At 40.9% G+C, this 22,500-nt stretch overlaps 1 protein-coding gene across 1 annotated transcript in view; it reads left to right on the top strand.

The window, feature by feature from the left end:
• The first annotated feature begins 2,077 nt into the window (after positions 1-2,077).
• LOC139379519 (tyrosine-protein kinase Tec-like) overlaps positions 2,078-22,500 on the top strand; it is a 43,748-nt gene continuing 23,325 nt past the window's right edge. The window contains exons 1-5 of the mRNA XM_071122337.1: positions 2,078-2,122; positions 6,728-6,907; positions 10,216-10,320; positions 10,792-10,873; positions 16,856-16,984. Of these exons, the coding sequence (XP_070978438.1) occupies positions 6,770-6,907; positions 10,216-10,320; positions 10,792-10,873; positions 16,856-16,984 (454 nt within the window). The 5' untranslated portion in view covers positions 2,078-2,122; positions 6,728-6,769. The remainder of the gene's footprint in view (positions 2,123-6,727; positions 6,908-10,215; positions 10,321-10,791; positions 10,874-16,855; positions 16,985-22,500) is intronic.

Here is a 22,500-nt window from a genome sequence, read left to right as displayed (position 1 = left end):
GATTTTCTGGATTTTTGTTTTAGATTCCGTCTCTCACAGTTGAAGTGTACCTATGATAAAAAATAACAGACATGTTATTACGCGCTTCAGTACTCAACGGTCCTGTTCTGTGAGCTTGTGTGGCCTACCACTTCACTGCTGACCTCTACATGCTTTGTAAGTGGGAAAACCTGCAAAATCGGCAGTGTATCGAATACTTGTTCATCCCACTGTAGGTAGATATTCCATAAAAAATCAGCCGTTTCCAGCTACAATAGTGATTTACAACATTAACAATATCTACACTGTATTTCTGATCAATTTGATGTTATGTTAATGGACAAAAAAACGTGTTTTTCTTTCAAAAACAAGGAATTTCGAAGTGACCCCTAACTTTTGTATGGTAGTGTATACAATATATATATACAAAAGTATGTGGACACCCCTTCAAATTAGTGGATTCAGCTATTTCAGCCACACCCGTTGCTGACAGGTGTATAAAATCGACAAACATTGGCAGTAGAATGGGCCGTACTGAAGAGCTCAGTGACTTTCAACGTGGCACCGTCATAGGATACCACCTCTCCAACAAGTCAGTTTGTCAGATTTCTGCCCTGCTAGAGCTGCCCCGGTCAACTGTAGGTGCTGTTATTGTGAAGTGGAAATGTCTAGGAGCAACAATGGCTCAGCAGTGAAGTGGTAGGCCACACAAGCTCACAGAACAGGACCGTCGAGTACTGAAGCGCGTAAAAATCGTCTGTCCTCAGTTGCAACACTCACTACCAAGTTCCATACTGACTCTGGAAGCAACGTCAGCACAATAACTGTTAGTCGGGAGCATCATGGAATCGATTTCTATGGCTGAGCAGCTGCACACAAGCCTAAGATCACCACGCACAATGCCAAGCATTGGCTGGAGTGGTGTGAAGCTCGACGCCATTGGACTCTGGAGTAGTGGAAACGTGTTCTCTGGAGTGATGAATCACGCTTCACCATCTGGCAGACCGACGGACTAATCTGGGTTTGGCGGATCCATGGAGAATTCTACCTGCCCCAATGCATAGTGGCAACTGTAAAGTTTGGTGGATAAGGAATAATGGCTCGGACCCTTAGTTCCAGTGAAGGGAAATTTTAACGCTACAGCATACAATGACGATTATGGTCTTCCAACTTTGTTGCAACAGTTTGGGGAAGGCCCTTTCCTGTTTCAGCATGACAATGTCCCTATTCAAAAAGCGAGGTCCATACAGAAATGGTTTGTCGAAACTAGTGTGGAAGAATTTGACTGGCCTGCACAGAGCCCTGACCTCAACCCCATCGAACACCTTTAGGTTGAATTGGAACGCTGACTGCTAGCCTAATCGCCCAACATCAGTGCCCGACCTAATGCTCTTGCGGGTGAATGGAAGCAAGTCCCCACAGCAATGTTCCGACATCTAGTGGAAAGCCTTCCCAGAAGAGTGGAGGCTGTTATAGCAGCAATGTTCCAACATCTAGTGGAAAGCCTTCCCAGAAGAGTGGAGGCTGTTATAGCAGCAATGTTCCAACATCTAGTGGAACGCCTTCCCAGAAGAGTGGAGGCCGTTATAGCAGCAATGTTCCTACATCTAGTGGAAAGCCTTCCCAGAAGAGTGGAGGCTGTTATAGCAGCAATGTTCCTACATCTAGTGGAAAGCCTTCCCAGAAGAGTGCAGGCTGTTATAGCAGCAATGTTCCAACATCTAGTGTAAAGCCTTTCCAGAAGAGTGGAGGCTGTTATAGCAGCAATGTTCCTACATCTAGTGGAAAGCCTTCCCAGAGGAGTGGAGGCTGTAATAGCAGCAATGTTCCAACATCTAGTGGAAAGCCTTCCCAGAAGAGTGGAGGCTGTTATAGCAGCAATGTTCCAAAATCTAGTGGAAAGCCTTCCCAGAAGAGTGGAGGCTGTTATAGCAGCAAAGGGGGACCAACTCCATATTAATACCCATGATTTTGGAATGAGATGTATATATATTTAGTCCTCACTACTGTAGGTTACTTCCTTATTACTGCACCCCATCCAAGCAGCGGCAGGTCTGTCTGTCTGTCACTTCCTGGTTCTGCTGGCGACAATGTGACTGTCAGTAAAATCAGAAGCTCATATATTCACTCTCGTCAAGAAAAGGTAAGGAACCTTTCCTTTATGATATTGGACATGTAGGATACAACTAACGGCATTTTATGCAAATGTACGTGTTTCGTAGAAACTGCGGGTGTATCTACTGGCCACTTTCTCTCATTACAGCAAACGAGATGTCAACATAACAGAGCGATGTTTGGCCGAGTTGAGCGGCAGAGATATGTAGCCTACCTACCGGGGTTATTTAAGGCGCATGTGTGTTTTACGTAGGCTACCTGTCTTGTCTCGAAGTGAACGGAACGAAGTATCCTGTGGGGATCTATTTAATGTCCATCATAGAGATAGACGGAGGACTCATCCCGGATATAACCGGTTTTAGTCTACGTTACCATTGAGGACAACCACCATTTTTTTTGTTAAATAGTCAACTGAGTGGGTATTCCAATGAGTTTGGAGCAATCAGCCCACTCTAAAATGGAGACAGAAGGTAATCGCCATCGAGGCTGTCACAGACGCTGTAATGGCACAGATACAAAGAGGAGTCCTCTATCTAGCTCTATGACGTCAATTAGAGAATTCGCCACTGTGGGAGGTTCATGAATTACTAGTGCAAGGGGCAGTTTGTTCACCCGCCCGACTATGTGATACAGTGGCCCGCACCCAACCCAAATATAGATATTGCGCTATAGGCTACAATTAAAGACTGCATAACGGGTTTTTTAGACAGGGGGTGCAGGATTTAGTTTTGCCGGATGTAGATATATTTCTGCTTATAATTTCCGACACTTTGGTAGGCTATTTGTTAGTCAACTTGTCTATAATTAGATACATGCAGCTTCCCTTCTGTTATATGTTGCCCTAGAAGACTAGATGAACTCATGCTCAACATAATAATGTCATAGATTAGATAGAATTAATGCTTCAGTCTAGTTGACATCGGTGAAGTTTTTTTTCCTGTCATCTTTCACGGAGCAAAGACGTTTAGGGACCGGGTAGAAAATACAGTAAAGCAACAAAAAAATAGCTAACTGGATAGGTGTTCTGATAAAAAAAATGTCCAAATGACATCAGGTCGACCGGTTGGAAGGGAAAAGGGGGTCGTTTTCACAGCTTTAACGTGTTTCTCAAAATATTTAAGTTCGGGAATCGAACTGGTTGAAATACTATCAGCTTTTATGATGCTGATAAACACAGCACCTCTACAGATCGTATCTAACTGAGCATGCCATTCTCTTAAGATACAGAAAGAAAGAAATCCTATTTCTCCTATTCTGTTCCCAAGTCCATCATCTTACTGTAAGAAATGCTTCATTCTGGAAGTTTTTTTTTAAAGGCTATAGCCTTAATTCACACGGGACTAGTATTACTAGAGAACGATGGTTATGAATTTATTACCTCAGAATGTCCGTTATTCCAGAGGAAGATGGTTATGTACTTATTACCTCAGAATGTCCGTTATTCCAGAGGAAGATGGTTATGAATTTATTACCTCAGAATGTCCGTTATTCCAGAGGAAGATGGTTATGTACTTATTACCTCAGAATGTCCGTTATTCCAGAGGAAGATGGTTATGAATTTATTACCTCAGAATGTCCGTTATTCCAGAGGAAGATGGTTATGTACTTATTACCTCAGAATGTCCGTTATTCCAGAGGAAGATGGTTATGAATTTATTACCTCAGAATGTCCGTTATTCCAGAGGAAGATGGTTATGAATTTATTACCTCAGAATGTCCGTTATTCCAGAGGAAGATGGTTATGAATTTATTACCTCAGAATGTCCGTTATTCCAGAGGAAGATGGTTATGAATTTATTACCTCAGAATGTCCGTTATTCCAGAGGACGATGGTTATGAATTTATTACCTCAGAATGTCCATTATTCCAGAGGAAGATGGTTATGAATTTATTACCTCAGAATGTCCGTTATTCCAGAGGAAGATGGTTATGAATTTATTACCTCAGAATGTCCGTTATTCCAGAGGAAGATGGTTATGAATTTATTACCTCAGAATGTCCGTTATTCCAGAGGAAGATGGTTATGAATTTATTACCTCAGAATGTCCGTTATTCCAGAGGAAGATGGTTATGAATTTATTACCTCAGCATGTCCGTTATTCTAGAGGAAGATGGTTATGAATTTATTACCTCAGAATGTCCGTTATTCCAGAGGAAGATGGTTATGTACTTATTACCTCAGAATGTCCGTTATTCCAGAGGAAGATGGTTATGAATTTATTACCTCAGAATGTCCGTTATTCCAGAGGAAGATGGTTTTGAATTTATTACCTCAGAATGTCCGTTATTCCAGAGGACGATGGTTATGAATTTATTACCTCAGAATGTCCGTTATTCCAGAGGAAGATGGTTATGAATTTATTACCTCAGAATGTCCGTTATTCCAGAGGAAGATGGTTATGAATTTATTACCTCAGAATGTCCGTTATTCCAGAGGAAGATGGTTATGTACTTATTACCTCAGAATGTCCGTTATTCCAGAGGATGATGGTTATGAATTTATTACCTCAGAATGTCCGTTATTCCAGAGGAAGATGGTTATGAATTTATTACCTCAGAATGTCCGTTATTCCAGAGGAAGATGGTTATGAATTTATTACCTCAGAATGTCCGTTATTCCAGAGGAAGATGGTTATGAATTTATTACCTCAGAATGTCCGTTATTCCAGAGGAAGATGGTTATGTACTTATTACCTCAGAATGTCCGTTATTCCAGAGGAAGAGGGTTATGAATTTATTACCTCAGAATGTCCGTTATTCCAGAGGAAGATTCAGACGCAATATGTTTTTCTTTTCTCCAATCTGCCCCCTGTAATTCTATTTTATTGGTGTGTGTGTGTGTGTGTGTGTGTGTGTGTGTGTGTGTGTGTGTGTGTGTGTGTGTGTGTGTGTGTGTGTGTGTGTGTGTGTGTGTGTGTGTGTGTGTGTGTGTGTGTGTACAGTGGGACAAAAAAGTATTTAGTCAGCCACCAATTGTGGAAGTTCTCCCACTTAAAAAGATGAGAGAGGTCTGTAATTTTCATCATAGGTACACTTTTCTTTTTTGCCCCACTGTATGTGTGTGTGTTTGTGTGTTTATTTTATCTTTCTAAATGCGTTCGAGCCAATCAGTTGTGTTGTGACAAGGTAGGTGTGGTATACAGAAGATAGCCCTATTTGGTAAAATACCAAGTCCATATTATGGCAAGAACAGCTCAAATAAGCAAAGAGAAACGACATTCCATCATTGCTTTAAGATATGAAGATCAGTCAATGCGGAAAATTTCAAGAACTTTTAAAAGTTTCTTCAAGAGCAGTCGCAGAAACCATCAAGCGCTATGATGAAACTGGCTCACATGACGACTGGCACAGGAAAGGAAGACCCAGAGTTACCTCTGCTGCAGAGGATAAGTTCATTACAGTTATCAGCCTCAGAAATTGCAGCCCAAATAAATGCTTCACAGAGTTCAAGTAACAGACACATCTCAACATCAACGGTTCAGAGGAGACTGTGTGAATCAGGCCTTCATGGTCGAATTGCTGCAAAGAAACCACTACTAAAGGACACCAATAAGAAGAGACTTGCTTGGGCCAAGAAACACGAGTAATGGACATTAGACTGGTGGAAATCTGTCCTTTTGATCTGATGAGTCCAAATTTGAGATTTTTGGTTTCAACCGCTGTGTCTTTGTGAGACGCAGAGTAGGTGAACGGATGATCTCTGCATGTCTGGTTCGCACCGTGAAGCATGGAGGAGGAGGTGTGATGGTGTGGGTGTGCTTTACTGGTGACACTGTCTGTGATTTATTTAGAATTCAAGACACACTTAACCAGCATGACTACCACAGCATTCAGCAGCAATACGCCATCCCATCTGGTTTAAAAATAGTAAAAATAGTGGATAAACCCTTTGAATGAGTAGGTGTGTTCAACCGTTTGTCTGGTACTGTGTATGATCTATAAAGGATATTAAAGGATTTATTTATTTTGTGAAAGAGAGATTTTCTGCTGATTGCACCACTATATCAGATTACTTCTTAGCTGATATCACAGCCTACCAAAGGGCAACGTGCCTGGGGTTGTTTTCAGGCAGATGTGTTATCTTCATATAGTGTAGTAACCAACATGAAGACATATTGACAACATGATAACACACCTTCATATAGTAACCATGGAGACATATTGACAACATGATAACACACCTTCATATGGTAACCATGGAGACATATTGACAACATGATAACACACCTTCATATAGTAACCATGGAGACATATTGACAACATGATAACACACCTTCATATAGTAACCAACATGGAGACATCTTCACAACATGATAACACACCTTCATATAGTAACCATGGAGACATATTGACAACATGATAACACACCTTCATATAGTAACCAACATGGATACATATTGACAACATGATAACACACCTTCATATAGTAACCATGGAGACATATTGACAACATGATAACACACCTTCATATAGTAACCATGGAAACATCTTCACAACATGATAACACACCTTCATATAGTAACCAACATGGATACATCTTCACAACATGCTTGTATTCTATTCTATTCTCTCCTTTCCTCTCCTCCTCTCCTCTTCTCCCCCCTCCTCTCCTCTCCCGTCCGGGTGAGTCCAGTCAGTATTAGATGGCAGGGTGGAGGGAGTGGGCGGGGCCGAGATGAGTGCTGACCCGCTATTGGAGGAGACCCTGATGAAGCGGTCTCAGCAGAAGAGGTTAACGTCACCGCTGAACTACAAGGAGAGAGTGTTCGTCCTCACCAAGACCAAGCTCACATACTATGAGTTCAGAGCAGAGGTGAGACTGGCAGACACATACCGTACTGGTTGTGTATGGGGCGGCAGGGTAGCCTAGTGGTTAGAGCGTTGGACTAGTAACCGGAAGGTTGCGAGTTCAAACCCCCGAGCTGACAAGGTACAAATCTGTCGTTCTGCCCCTGAACAGGCAGTTAACCCACTGTTCCCAGGCCGTCATTGAAAATAAGAATTTGTTCTTAACTGACTTGCCTGGTTAAATAAAGGTAAAATAAATAAAAATAAATGGACTGCTCCTATATCCTTTATCTCTCCTATCAGACTGCTCCTATATCCTTTATCTCTCTAATCAGACTGATCCTATATCCTTTATCTCTCCTATCAGACTGGCCCTATGTCCTTTATCTCTCCTATCAGACTGGTCCTATATCCTTTATCTCTCTAATCAGACTGGTCCTATGTCCTTTATCTCTCCTATCAGACTGGTCCTATATCCTTTATCTCTCCTATCAGACTGGCCCTATGTCATTTATCTCTCCTATCAGACTGCTCCTATATCCTTTATCTCTCTAATCAGACTGATCCTATATCCTTTATCTCTCTAATCAGACTGGTCCAATGTCCTTCATCTCTCCTATCAGACTGCTCCTATGTCCTTTATCTCTCTTATCAGACTGGTTCTATATCCTTTATCTCTCCTATCAGACTGGTCCTATATCCTTTATCTCTCCTATCAGACTGGTCCTATATCCTTTATCTCTCCTATCAGACTGGTCCTATATCCTTTATCTCTCCTATCAGACTGGTCCTATATCCTTTATCTCTCCTATCAGACTGGTCCTATGTCCTTTATCTCTCCTATCAGACTGCTCCTATATCCTTTATCTCTCCTCTCTCAGACTGCTCCTATGTCCTTTATCTCTCCTATCAGACTGGTCCTATAGCCTTTATCTCTCTAATCAGACTGGTCCTGTGTCCTTTGTTCTCTCCTATCAGACTGGTCCTATATCCTTTATCTCTCCTATCAGACTGGTCCTATGTCCTTTATCTCTCCTATCAGACTGGTCCTATGTCCTTTATCTCTCCTATCAGACTGCTCCTATATCCTTTATCTCTCCTCTCTCAGACTGCTCCTATGTCCTTTATCTCTCCTATCAGACTGGTCCTATAGCCTTTATCTCTCTAATCAGACTGGTCCTATATCCTTTATCTCTCCTATCAGACTGGTCCTATATCCTTTATCTCTCCTATCAGACTGGTCCTATATCCTTTATCTCTCTTATCAGACTGGTTCTATATCCTTTATCTCTCCTATCAGACTGGTCCTATATCCTTTATCTCTCCTATCAGACTGGTCCTATATCCTTTATCTCTCCTATCAGACTGGTCCTATATCCTTTATCTCTCCTATCAGACTGGTCCTATATCCTTTATCTCTCCTATCAGACTGGTCCTATGTCCTTTATCTCTCCTATCAGACTGCTCCTATATCCTTTATCTCTCCTCTCTCAGACTGCTCCTATGTCCTTTATCTCTCCTATCAGACTGGTCCTATAGCCTTTATCTCTCTAATCAGACTGGTCCTGTGTCCTTTGTTCTCTCCTATCAGACTGGTCCTATATCCTTTATCTCTCCTATCAGACTGGTCCTATGTCCTTTATCTCTCCTATCAGACTGGTCCTATATTCTTTATCTCTGCTATCAGACTGGTCCTATGTCATTTGTTCTCTCCTATCAGACTGGTCCTATGTCCTTTATCTCTCCTATCAGACTCCTCCTATATCCTTGATCTCTCCTCTCTCAGACTGGTCCTATGTCCTTTATCTCTCCTATCAGACTGGTCCTATAGCCTTTATCTCTCTAATCAGGCTGGTCCTGTGTCCTTTGTTCTCTCCTATCAGACTGGTCCTATGTCCTTTATCTCTCTAATCAGACTGGTCCTATGTCCTTTATCTCTCCTATCAGACTGGTCCTATAGCCTTTATCTCTCTAATCAGGCTGGTCCTGTGTCCTTTGTTCTCTCCTATCAGACTGGTCCTATGTCCTTTATCTCTCTAATCAGACTGGTCCTATGTCCTTTTCTCTCCTATCAGACTGGTCCTATATTCTTTATCTCTCCTATCAGACTGCTCCTATATTCTTTATCTCTCCTATCAGAATGGTCCTATGTCATTTGTTCTCTCCTATCAGACTGGTCCTATGTCCTTTATCTCTCCTATCAGACTGCTCCTATATCCTTGATCTCTCCTCTCTCAGACTGGTCCTATGTCCTTTATCTCTCCTATCAGACTGGTCCTATAGCCTTATCTCTCTAATCAGACTGGTCCTGTGTCCTTTGTTCTCTCCTATCAGACTGGTCCTATGTCCTTTATCTCTCTAATCAGACTGGTCCTATGTCCTTTATCTCTCCTATCAGACTGGTTCTATAGCCTTTATCTCTCTAATCAGGCTGGTCCTGTGTCCTTTGTTCTCTCCTATCAGACTGGTCCTATGTCCTTTATCTCTCTAATCAGACTGGTCCTATGTCCTTTATCTCTCTAATCAGACTGGTCCTATGTCCTTTATCTCTCTAATCAGACTGGTCCAATGTCCTTTATCTCTCTAATCAGACTGGTCCTATGTCCTTTATCTCTCTAATTAGACTGGTCCTATGTCCTTTATCTCTCCTATCAGACTGGTCCTATGTCCTTTATCTCTCCTATCTGACTGGACCTATGTCCTCTATCTCTCTAATCAGACTGGTCCTATGTGCTTTATCTCTCCTATCACACTGGTCCTATAGCCTGTATCTCTCAGACTGGTCCTATGTCCTTTGTTCTCTCCTATCAGACTGGTCCTATGTCCTTTATCTCTCTAATCAGACTGGTCCTATGTCCTTTATCTCTCTAATCAGACTGGTCCTATGTCCTTTATCTCTCTAATCAATCTAATCTAATACCTTACTGTGTTCTATGTTTCAGTCTCTCTGCTGTCCAATACCTTACTGTGTTCTGTCTCTCTGCTGTCCAATACCTTACTGTGTTCTGTCTCTCTGCTGTCCAATACCTTACTGTGTTCTGTCCTTCTGTCTCTCTGCTGTCCAATACCTTACTGTGTTCTGTCTCTCTGCTGTCCAATACCTTACTGTGTTCTGTCCTTCAGTCTCTCTGCTGTCCAATACCTTACTGTGTTCTGTCCTTCAGTCTCTCTGCTCTCCAATACCTTGCTGTGTTCTATCTCTCTGCTGTCCAATACCTTACTGTGTTCTGTCTCTCTGCTGTCCAATACCTTACTGTGTTCTGTCCTTCAGTCTCTCTGCTGTCCAATACCTTACTGTGTTCTGTCCTCTGTCTCTCTGTTCATTGTTAACAGAAGAAGTTTAAGAAGGGATCCATCGACCTGCAGAAAGTCAGGTGTGTGGAGATCGTGAAGAATGGAGGAGGAGTCGTAACCTGTCAGAACAAATACCCCTTCCAAGTGAGATTGATCGGTTGATTGATCAATATTGAGAAATATAAAGAGATAGTTTGTCAGTCTTCCATGTTCAACATTCAAAAGGTCCCTAGCACATCTGAGCTATCTTTTTAGCAGGTGCATGGTAAGAGTTGAACAAGATGAAGGAACAGGAAACAGCACACTCTTCTTGATAGTATCACTGATCTTTAATAAGCGTTACGAATCGGCCTCACGGCTTTCGTCAGAGATTTTTGGGTTTAAAAAAAAAACATATTTAAAAAAACAACAACATATATACATATTTTTTTTAAACTTTTTTTTTTAAACTCAAAAAGCTCTGAGGAAGGCCGTGAGGCCGATACGTAAGATCAGTGATCCTATCAAGAGCAGTGTGCTGTTTCCTTTTTCCTCAATCTTCCACGGGGACAACAACATTATGATGCGTTACATTTTACTGCCAATATGACGCCAGATATTCATTCTCTCCGCTAGGTGGTGTATGACTCCGGGACTCTCTACGTGTTCGCTCCCACCTCTGAGAGTAGGAATATCTGGGTCCAAATTATCAAGGAAGGTCAGTCACTAGCCATTTTTACATCCTCTAGTTATGTTATGCTATGCTTCAAACACTCTCTGTCTGTCATAGCTACGCCTATGTTATGCTATGCTATAAGCACTGCAGCTCTGTTGTCCTTAATGGGTAGGCCTACGTTATGCTATGCTATAAACACTGCAGCTCTGTTGTCCTTAAAGGGTAGGCCTATGTTATGCTATGCTATAAACACTGCAGCTCTGTTGTCCTTAATGGGTAGGCCTATGTTATGTTAGCAGGAAGCTGGTTGACCAGAGATATCTTTTTTTGTGCTGTTGTTGTTGTTCTTGTTGTTGTTGTTAATATTGTTTTGTTCTCCAATCCTAAATGGCCGTGTTATTCGGGAGCCAGCAGATATAGCTGATGTTTTAATCAGCACGTCTCATCTATTAGAACATCTGGAACCTCAAATAACAATTTCACCCACAATTCCACCAACGATGAATGTCTGATGTCCTCTATGAGGTGCAATATCAACTAAGGAGCAGGTCTAGATGGACTGGAACCCACATGTATAACGTGGACAGCTGATGTTAAACTGGTTCCTCTAGCAGACCTGTTCAACGTGTCTTTAACGGCCGGTGAAATGCATTCTGGGTGGAAATGTGTCCGAGGGACCCCTCTTCATAAAGGTGGAAACTAGTTAGAGACAAATAACTATAGATCTACAGAACCAGTCAACAGTTTGGACACTCCTACTCATTCAAGGGGTTTTTCCTTATTTTTACTATTTTCTACATTGTAGAATAATAGTGAAGACATCAAAACTATGAAATAACACATTTGGAATCATGTAGTAACCAAAAAAGTAACCAAATCTTCTGTGTACCTTGTCACAACACAACTGATTGGCTCAAATGCATTAAGAATGAAAGAAATTCCACAAATTAACTTTTAAGAAGGCACACCTGTATAATTGAAATGCAGAGTGTGTAAACCTCATGAAGCTGGTTGACAGAATGCCAAGAGTGTGCAAAGCTGTCATCAAGGGAAAGGCTGGCTACTTTGAAGAATCTCAAATATAAAATATATTTGGATTTGTTTAACACTTTTTTGGTTACTACATGATTCCATGTGTGTTATTTCATAGTTTTGATGTCTTCATTATTATTCTACAATGTAGAAAATAGTAAAAAATAAAGAAAACCTTGGAATGAGTAGGTGTGTCCAAACGTTTGACTGGTACTGTATATCAGTAATCTGTTCAATAGCAAAAAAATAATTGAGAAATGAATACGTTCCCAAATGTATCAGTACCTAAAATACATTTAATTGAATTTGATCCTTTCGTTTTGCCTTAAGACCCAACCCTTCTACCTCTACAGCATTAGTGCAACTTACTAATGATATACATTCTTAATCTAACCTAAGGCAAACTATTTATTGATCATTATTGATTGATCAAAAGCATTTGATTTAGTTGGTCGTTCTATCTGACATCGGTTTAACTTCCTTGTTCCGTCTTAGCAATAGAAAATCATGTGTTTTCATTGGACACAAAACCTTCTAGGACTCAGTAGAGATGTTCCTCAAGCCTCAGTATTGGCCACCTTCTTTCTCTATATTCATACATGAATTTCCTCTAATTTGTCAGAATACACGTTAACTTATACACTGATGATACAGTGCTCTATACATTTAACATTTCAGTAATTTAGCAGATGTTCTTATCCAGAGCGACTTTCAGTAGTGAGTGCATACATTTTTCATACTTTTTTAATACTGGGAATCAAACCCACAACCCTGGCGTTGCAAGAGCCGCGCTCCACCATCTGAGCCACGCTCCACCATCTGAGCCACGCTCCACCGCCTGAGCCACGCTCCACCGCCTGAGCCACGCTCCACCATCTGAGCCGCGCTACCATCTGAGCCGCGCCCTACCATCTGAGCCGCGCCCTACCATCTGAGCCGCGCCCTACCAGCTGAGCCGCGCCCTACCAGCTGAGCCGAGCTCTCACAACTGATCCGCGCGCTACCATCTGAGCCGCGCGCTACCATCTGAGCCGCGCCCTACCAGCTGAGCCGCGCTCTACCATCTGAGCCGCGCCCTACCAGCTGAGCCGCGCTCTACCAGCTGAGCCGCGCTCTACCATCTGAGCCTCGCTCTACCATCTGAGCCGCACCCTACCAGCTGAGCCGCGCTCTACCAGCTGAGCCGCGCCCTACCAGCTGAGCCGCGCTCTACCATCTGAGCCTCGCTCTACCATCTGAGCCGCACCCTACCAGCTTAGCCGCGCTCTACCAGCTGAGCCGCGCTCTACCAGCTGAGCCGCGCTCTACCATCTGAGCCGCGCCCTACCAGCTGAGCCGCACTCTAATGGCAGAACCGCACCCTACCAGCTGAGCAACACGAGACAAGCTACTCTCCAATATGATTTTAAACACTTTACAAAAATGATTTCTCGAAAATAATTTGGTTTGAAATCAAACAAAGTCTTATATCATGATATTTGGTACAAGGCAAATAATAAACGGATCGAACAATGTCTGGGTTTGAGGATAGATTGTGAATTATCTTTTGGAAACTTAGTAACCCAACTGTTGCTTCCTATCCTAGACTATGTTGACATCATCCATCAAAACACCACCTAGACATTACTTTGCCAATTAGATATCAATAATATAAACATCACCATGTGACGATATTTATGTATTGTATATATTATAGGTTGTTAGTTGTATTAGTAATATTAGTAGTCGCATTGTTATTAGTGGTTCTAGCAGTCGTTTTTATTAGTAGTTGTAGCAGTAGTTTTTATTAGTAGTTGTAGCAGTAGTTTTTATTAGTAGTTGTAGCAGTAGTTTTTATTAGTAGTTGTAGCGGTAGTTGTAGCAGTAGTTTTTATTAGTAGTTGTAGCAGTAGTTTTTATTAGTAGTTGTAGCAGTAGTTTTTATTAGTAGTTGTAGCAGTAGTTTTTATTAGTAGTTGTAGCAGTAGTTTTATTAGTAGTTGTAGCGGTAGTTGTAGCAGTAGTTTTTATTAGTAGTTGTAGCAGTAGTTTTTATTAGTAGTTGTAGCGGTAGTTTTTATTAGTAGTTGTAGCAGTAGTTTTTATTAGTAGTTGTAGCAGTAGTTTTTATTAGTAGTTGTAGCAGTAGTTTTTATTAGTAGTTGTAGCGGTAGTTGTAGCAGTAGTTTTTATTAGTAGTTGTAGCAGTAGTTTTATTAGTAGTTGTAGCAGTAGTTTTATTAGTAGTTGTAGCAGTAGTTTTATTAGTGGTTCTAGCAGTCGTTTTTATTAGTAGTTGTAGCGGTAGTTGTAGCAGTAGTTTTTATTAGTAGTTGTAGCAGTAGTTTTTATTAGTAGTTGTAGCGGTAGTTTTTATTAGTAGTTGTAGCAGTAGTTTTTATTAGTAGTTGTAGCAGTAGTTTTTATTAGTAGTTGTAGCAGTAGTTTTTATTAGTAGTTGTAGCAGTAGTTTTTATTAGTAGTTGTAGCGGTAGTTTTTATTAGTAGTTGTAGCAGTAGTTTTTATTAGTAGTTGTAGCAGTAGTTTTTATTAGTAGTTGTAGCAGTAGTTTTATTAGTAGTTGTAGCAGTAGTTTTTATTAGTAGTTGTAGCGGTAGTTGTAGCAGTAGTTTTTATTAGTAGTTGTAGCAGTAGTTTTTATTAGTAGTTGTAGCAGTAGTTTTATTAGTAGTTGTAGCAGTAGTTTTATTAGTGGTTGTAGCAGTAGTTTTATTAGTAGTTGTAGCAGTAGTTTTATTAGTAGTTGTAGCAGTAGTTTTATTAGTGGTTGTAGCAGTAGTTTTTATTAGTAGTTTTTATTAGTAGTTGTAGCAGTAGTTTTTATTAGTAGTTGTAGCAGTAGTTTTTATTAGTAGTTGTAGCAGTAGTTTTTATTAGTAGTTGTAGCAGTAGTTTTTATTAGTAGTTTTTATTAGTAGTTGTAGCAGTAGTTTTTATTAGTAGTTGTAGCAGTAGTTTTTATTAGTAGTTGTAGCAGTAGTTTTTATTAGTAGTTGTAGCAGTAGTTTTTATTAGTAGTTTTTATTAGTAGTTGTAGCAGTAGTTTTTATTAGTAGTTGTAGCAGTAGTTTTTATTAGTAGTTGTAGCAGTAGTTTTTATTAGTAGTTGTAGCAGTAGTTTTATTAGTAGTTGTAGCAGTAGTTTTTATGAGTAGTTGTAGCAGTAGTTTTATTAGTAGTTGTAGCAGTAGTTGTAGCAGTAGTTTTATTAGTAGTTGTAGCAGTAGTTTTATTAGCAGTTGTAGCAGTAGTTTTATTAGTAGTTGTAGCAGTAGTTTTTATTAGTAGTTGTAGCAGTAGTTTTATTAGTAGTTGTAGCAGTAGTTTTATTAGTAGTTGTAGCAGTAGTTTTATTAGTAGTTGTAGCAGTAGTTGTAGCAGTAGTTTTTATTAGTAGTTGTAGCAGTAGTTTTTATTAGTAGTTGTAGCAGTAGTTTTATTAGTGGTTGTAGCAGTAGTTTTATTAGTAGTTGTAGCAGTAGTTTTATTAGTAGTTGTAGCAGTAGTTTTATTAGTAGTTGTAGCAGTAGTTGTAGCAGTAGTTTTTATTAGTAGTTGTAGCAGTAGTTTTTATTAGTAGTTGTAGCAGTAGTTTTATTAGTGGTTGTAGCAGTAGTTTTATTAGTAGTTGTAGCAGTAGTTTTATTAGTAGTTGTAGCAGTAGTTTTATTAGTGGTTGTAGCAGTAGTTTTATTAGTAGTTGTAGCAGTAGTTTTATTAGTAGTTGTAGCAGTAGTTTTATTAGTAGTTGTAGCAGTAGTTTTATTAGTGGTTGTAGCAGTAGTTTTATTAGTAGTTGTAGCAGTAGTTTTATTAGTAGTTGTAGCAGTAGTTTTATTAGTGGTTGTAGCAGTAGTTTTATTAGTAGTTGTAGCAGTAGTTTTTATTAGTAGTTGTAGCAGTAGTTTTATTAGTAGTTGTAGCAGTAGTTTTTATTAGTAGTTGTAGCAGTAGTTTTATTAGTAGTTGTAGCAGTAGTTTTATTAGTGGTTGTAGCAGTAGTTTTTATTAGTAGTTTTTATTAGTAGTTGTAGCAGTAGTTTTTATTAGTAGTTGTAGCAGTAGTTTTTATTAGTAGTTGTAGCAGTAGTTTTTATTAGTAGTTGTAGCAGTAGTTTTTATTAGTAGTTTTTATTAGTAGTTGTAGCAGTAGTTTTTATTAGTAGTTGTAGCAGTAGTTTTTATTAGTAGTTGTAGCAGTAGTTTTTATTAGTAGTTGTAGCAGTAGTTTTTATTAGTAGTTTTTATTAGTAGTTGTAGCAGTAGTTTTTATTAGTAGTTGTAGCAGTAGTTTTTATTAGTAGTTGTAGCAGTAGTTTTTATTAGTAGTTGTAGCAGTAGTTTTATTAGTAGTTGTAGCAGTAGTTTTCATGAGTAGTTGTAGCAGTAGTTTTTATGAGTAGTTGTAGCAGTAGTTTTATTAGTAGTTGTAGCAGTAGTTGTAGCAGTAGTTTTATTAGTAGTTGTAGCAGTAGTTTTATTAGCAGTTGTAGCAGTAGTTTTATTAGTAGTTGTAGCAGTAGTTTTTATTAGTAGTTGTAGCAGTAGTTTTATTAGTAGTTGTAGCAGTAGTTTTATTAGTAGTTGTAGCAGTAGTTGTAGCAGTAGTTTTTATTAGTAGTTGTAGCAGTAGTTTTTATTAGTGGTTGTAGTAGTAGTTTTATTAGTGGTTGTAGCAGTAGTTTTATTAGTAGTTGTAGCGGTAGTTGTAGCAGTAGTTTTATTAGTAGTTGTAGCGGTAGTTGTAGCAGTAGTTTTATTAGTAGTTGTAGCAGTAGTTTTATTAGTAGTTGTAGCGGTAGTTGTAGCAGTAGTTTTATTAGTAGTTGTAGCAGTAGTTTTTATTAGTAGTTGTAGCAGTAGTTTGTATTAGTAGTTGCCATATTATTCTTGTCACTAAGTCATTTAAAAAATATATATTTCATCCCTGCAAAATGTCTTATAAATCCATAAATAAAATGTTGTTGTTGTTGTTGATGTGTTTGTTCCAGAGATCAAGGAGAACTCCGTGATCGTTGCTAAGTTTCACCCTCAGTTCTGGCTGGAGGGGGTGTGGCTGTGCTGTCGTCAGACGGAGAAACTGGCCCCGGGATGTGAGAAGTACAACCTGTTCGGAGACAGTAAGATCTGCATATTATCATTTACACGGAGTGCACAAAATATTAGGAACACCTGCTCTCGCCATGATATAGACTGACCAGGTGAATTCAGGAATGCGGTCCGAATGATTTTGCTGGTTGTATTTGGATAGAGCGATTCATTCTGTTATGACGAGAGGACACCAGTGTAGACTAGTCTACTGTAGTGGAAATTTCCTGTATTACCAAATCATGAGAGCAAACCACACACAAGTCAGAGTTATCATAAAGTCCATCTTTAATTATATGAGCTTCATCACAACCCTGTGACTCTCAGATCAATTCAGTGTCTATAAATGAATTCTCTGAGAGTCCCTTACACATTGCAACTGAGATCCTTTATAGCAAAGACACACATAGCCAGACAGCATGGGCTATAAATTATCGTTCAGCTTTGGTCTCCTAAACTATGTTCTTATCTCGCTCTTGGTACCACTCAGGCCCAAAAACAAAACCTCATCCACTAGCATATATCAAATACACCCCTCCTGGACAAGATCACAGAGACAGTGAGCCTCCTAGGTCATATACTAAATCAAGATAAGGGCATGTAATAGTTAGACACATTCCCATAAGAAGACAGGCCTAACCTCTCCCCAATGGGAAAAGTAGGGAGTGACTGGCACACAGACATTGTGGAGCCAAGAGATAATTGGTTCCCCCTCAATCATCCCTTCACATGGTTTAAAAGATACGTTTGCATATGAAAATTAATAAAACATCTTATTTATAAATGTCACTGATTCTGCCCCGACACTACGCAACGGCAAAACACTGGATAGATAGAAAGAAAGACAAGCGGATTATATTCCTTGTTTTGAAACCCAGAGGGTGGATAATCGTGGATTACTTGGTGAACGCAAGTGGACATCTGGTGGAACTAGAGCGATGTCTGTCGCGGGGCTGAAAAAGCAGTTCCACAAAGCCACCCAGGTAGGTTTCCGTTAACGGTTCTGTGTCTCTATCGGTACCTCGATCGGGTAAGACTATTTTTGTTTCGATGGTGATAGCTGATCAAAACAGCTACAGTGAATACAATGGCAGGTATTCTTAAATCATTGTGGACTTGTCAAGAAGGGAAAAGAGAGTGAATTGTGATTGAGATGTTAAAGACACAATATCGTTAGGCTACATTGTCTATGTATCTGTGGCTGGCTCCCATACCCATAGGCCTAACATACCATCACTAGCCTACATGGCTAGCCTGTTCCAAAGGATGCAATAGAAATGTATCTTTGTAGAACGTACACTGAGTGGACAAAACATTAGGAACACCTACTCTTTCCATGAGACTGACCAGGTGAATCCAGGTGAAAGTTATGATCCCTTATTGATGTCACTTGTTAAATCCACTTCAATCAGTGTAGATGAAGGGGAGGAGACTAGCTAAAGAAGGATTTTTAAGTCTGGATTGTGTGTGTGCGTGTGTGTGACATTCAGAGGGTGAATGAGAAAGACAACATATTTTAAGTGCCTTTGAGCGGGGTACGGTAGTAGGTGCCCGGTGCACCGGTTTGTTTCAAGAACTGAGGCGTTTTTCACGCTCAACAGTTTCCCAGTTTCCCGTGTGTATCAAGAATGGTCCACCACCCAAAGGACATCCAGCCAACTTGATACAACTGTGGGGAAGAATTGGAGACAACATGGGCCAGCATCCCTGTGGAACGCTTTCAACACCTTGTAGAGTCCATGGCCCGACTAGTTGAGGCTGTTCTGAGGGCAAAAGGGATTGCAACTCAATATTAGGAAGGTGTCCTTAATGTTTAGTACACTCAGTACAAACACACATACTGTATATATACACAAACACACACACACACACTGTATATACACACAAACACACACACTGTATATACACACAAACAAACACACTGTATATACACTCAAACACACACACTGTATATACACACAAACACACACACTGTATATACACACAAACACACACACTGTATATACACACAAACAAACACACTGTATATACACACAAACACACACACTGTATATACACACAAACACACACACTGTATATACACACAAATACACACACTGTATATACACACAAACACACACACTGTATATACACACAAACACACACACTGTATATACACACAAACACACACACTGTATATACACACAAACACACACACTGTATATACACACAAACACACACACTGTATATACACACAAACACACACACTGTATATACACACAAACACACACACTGTATATACACACAAACACACACACTGTATATACACACAAACACACACACTGTATATACACACAAACACACACACTGTATATACACACAAATACACACAAAATAATGCACACTGAAAATGTTTTGTGTTTTTTGTATTGAACCTTTATTTAACTGGGCAATTAAGAACACATTCTTATTTACAATGACGACCTACCAAAAGGCCTTCTGCAGGGGACAGTCTGGGATTAAATGCCTTCTGCAGGGGACGGTCTGGGATTAAAGGCCTTCTGCAGGGGACGGTCTGGGATTAAAGGCCTTCTGCAAGGACAGTCTGGGATTAAAGGCCTTCTGCAGAGGACAGTCTGGGATTAAAGGCCTTCTGCAGGGGACGGTCTGGGATTAAATGCCTTCTGCAGGGGACAGTCTGGGATTAAAGGCCTTCTGCAGGGGACGGTCTGGGATTAAATGCCTTCTGCAGGGGACAGTCTGGGATTAAAGGCCTTCTGCAGGGGACGGTCTGGGATTAAATGCCTTCTGCAGGGGACAGTCTGGGATTAAAGGCCTTCTGCAGGGGACAGTCTGGGATTAAAGGCCTTCTGCAGGGGACAGTCTGGGATTAAAGGCCTTCTGCAGGGGACAGTCTGGGATTAAAGGCCTTCTGCAGGGGACAGTCTGGGATTAAAGGCCTTCTGCAGGGGACAGTCTGGGATTAAAGGCCTTCTGCAGGGGACAGTCTGGGATTAAAGGCCTTCTGCAGGGGACAGTCTGGGATTAAAGGCCTACTGCAGGGGACAGTCTGGGATTAAAGGCCTTCTGCAGGGGACAGTCTGGGATTAAAGGCCTTCTGCAGGGAACAGTCTGGGATTAAAGGCCTTCTGCAGGGGACAGTCTGGGATTAAAGGCCTTCTGCAGGGGACAGTCTGGGATTAAAGGCCTTCTGCAGGGGACAGTCTGGGATTAAAGGCCTTCTGCAGGGGACAGTCTGGGATTAAAGGCCTTCTGCAGGGGACAGTCTGGGATTATAGGCCTTCTGCAGGGGACATTCTGGGATTAAAGGCCTTCTGCAGGGGACAGTCTGGGATTAAAGGCCTTCTGCCGGGGACAGTCTGGGATTAAAGGCCTTCTGCAGGGGACAGTCTGGGATTACAGGCCTTCTGCAGGGGACAGTCTCGGATTAAAGGCCTTCTGCAGGGGACAGTCTGGCATTAAAGGCCTTCTGCAGGGGACAGTCTGGGATTAAAGGCCTTCTGCAGGGGACAGCCTGGGATTAAAGGCCTTCTGCAGGGGACAGTCTGGGATTAAAGGCCTACTGCAGGGGACAGTCTGGGATTAAAGGCATTCTGCAGGGGACAGTCTGGGATTAAATGCCTTCTGCAGGGGACAGTCTGGGATTAAAGGCCTTCTGCAGGGAACAGTCTGGGATTAAAGGCCTTCTGCAGGGGACAGTCTGGGATTAAAGGCCTTCTGCAGGGGACAGTCTGGGATTAAAGGCCTTCTGCAGAGGACGGTCTGGGATTAAAGGCCTTCTGCAGGGGACGGTCTGGGATTAAAGGCCTTCTGCAGGGGACAGTCTGGGATTAAAGGCCTTCTGCAGGGGACAGTCTGGGATTAAAGGCCTTCTGCAGGGGACAGTCTGGGATTAAAGGCCTTCTGCAGGGGACGGTCTGGGATTAAAGGCCTTCTGCAGGGGACGGTCTGGGATTAAAGGCCTTCTGCAGGGGACAGTCTGGGATTAAACATAAAAATACATTTAATAAAAATATAGGACAAAACACATCACGACAAGAGATACCACACAATACTACATAAAGAGAGACCTAAGACAACAACACAGCATGGTAGCAACACAACAAGACAACAACATGGCAGCAACACATGACAACACAGCATGGTAGCAACACAACAAGACAACAACATGGTAGCAGCACAACATGACAACAACATGGTAGCAACACATGACAACAACATGGTAGCAACACAACATGACAACAACATGGTAGCAACACAACATGACAACAACATGGTAGCAACACAACATGACAACAACATGGTAGCAGCACAACATGGTAGCAGTGCAAAACATGGTAGAAACATTATTGGGCACAGACAACAGCACAAAGGGCAAGAAGGTAGAGACAATACATCACAAGAAGCAGCCACAACTGTCACTAAGAGTGTCCATGATTAAGTCTTTGAATGAAGAGATTGAGATAAAACTGTCCAGTTTGAGTGTTTGTTGCAGCTCGTTCCAGTCGCTAGCTGCAGCGAACTGAAAAGACGAGCGACCCAGGGATGTGTTTGTTGCAGCTCGTTCCAGTCGCTAGCTGCAGCGAACTGAAAAGACGAGCGACCCAGGGATGTGTGTGCTTTGGGGACCTTTAACCGAATGGGACTGGCAGAACGGCTGTTGTATGTTGGAGGTGGACCCGCTAAAATAGATCATGTGTTGTACAGTCAGGGAAGTGTTTCTGCTTTATAATTTCCGACACTTTGGTAGGCTATTTTTTTTTTTAGACAACTTGTCTATAATTAGATACATGCAGCTTCCCTTCTGCTATATGTTGCCCTAGAAGACTAGATGAACTATTGCTCAACAGAATGATGTCATAAAGGGATAGAATGTAGAATGATGTCATAAAGGGATAGAATGTAGAATGATGTCATAAAGGGATAGAATGTAGAATGATGTCATAAAGGGATAGAATGTAGAATGCTTCAATCTAGTAAAATGTGTTTTCTCTTTCATGTCTGCCTCTCTCACGCTGCGAAGACATTTAGGGTCTGGGTTGAAAATACAATAACATATATATATATATATATATATATTTTCTGATGCTGATTTAAGATAGACCCACCACCTTCACAGACAATCCCGAACCTCGCATTCACTCTCTCAAACACTGAAATAAATAAATCATATTTATGTACTCCTGTTCCCGAGTAGATATGGACATTTTGGTTTATAGTTTTACTGGAAGAAATGTTTAATTCCGAAGGAGTAAATATTATATCAGGCTATTATTCTATTTAACCGTTCTGAACAGTACCTTCAGGGGCCATTTTGTGCCTGTCTTATGGCTGTCTAGTTGGTATAGCGCCTCATATCATCACACATAACATAGCTGGCACTGCTATCATCCTCTTACACTACTTCACCACATCTTTCTCAAACATTAGACTACTGTTCTGGTCCTCTCTTCTAGAACATTAGACTACTGTTCTGGTCCTCTCTTCTATAACATTAGACTACTGTTCTGGTCCTCTCTTCTAGAACATTAGACTACTGTTCTGGTCC

Source organism: Oncorhynchus clarkii, chromosome 21, assembly GCF_045791955.1.
Source record: "Oncorhynchus clarkii lewisi isolate Uvic-CL-2024 chromosome 21, UVic_Ocla_1.0, whole genome shotgun sequence".
Lineage (NCBI taxonomy): Eukaryota > Metazoa > Chordata > Actinopteri > Salmoniformes > Salmonidae > Oncorhynchus > Oncorhynchus clarkii.
The sequence above is the reverse complement of the archived record's forward strand: the minus strand, read 5'-3'. Positions and strand labels throughout refer to the sequence as shown.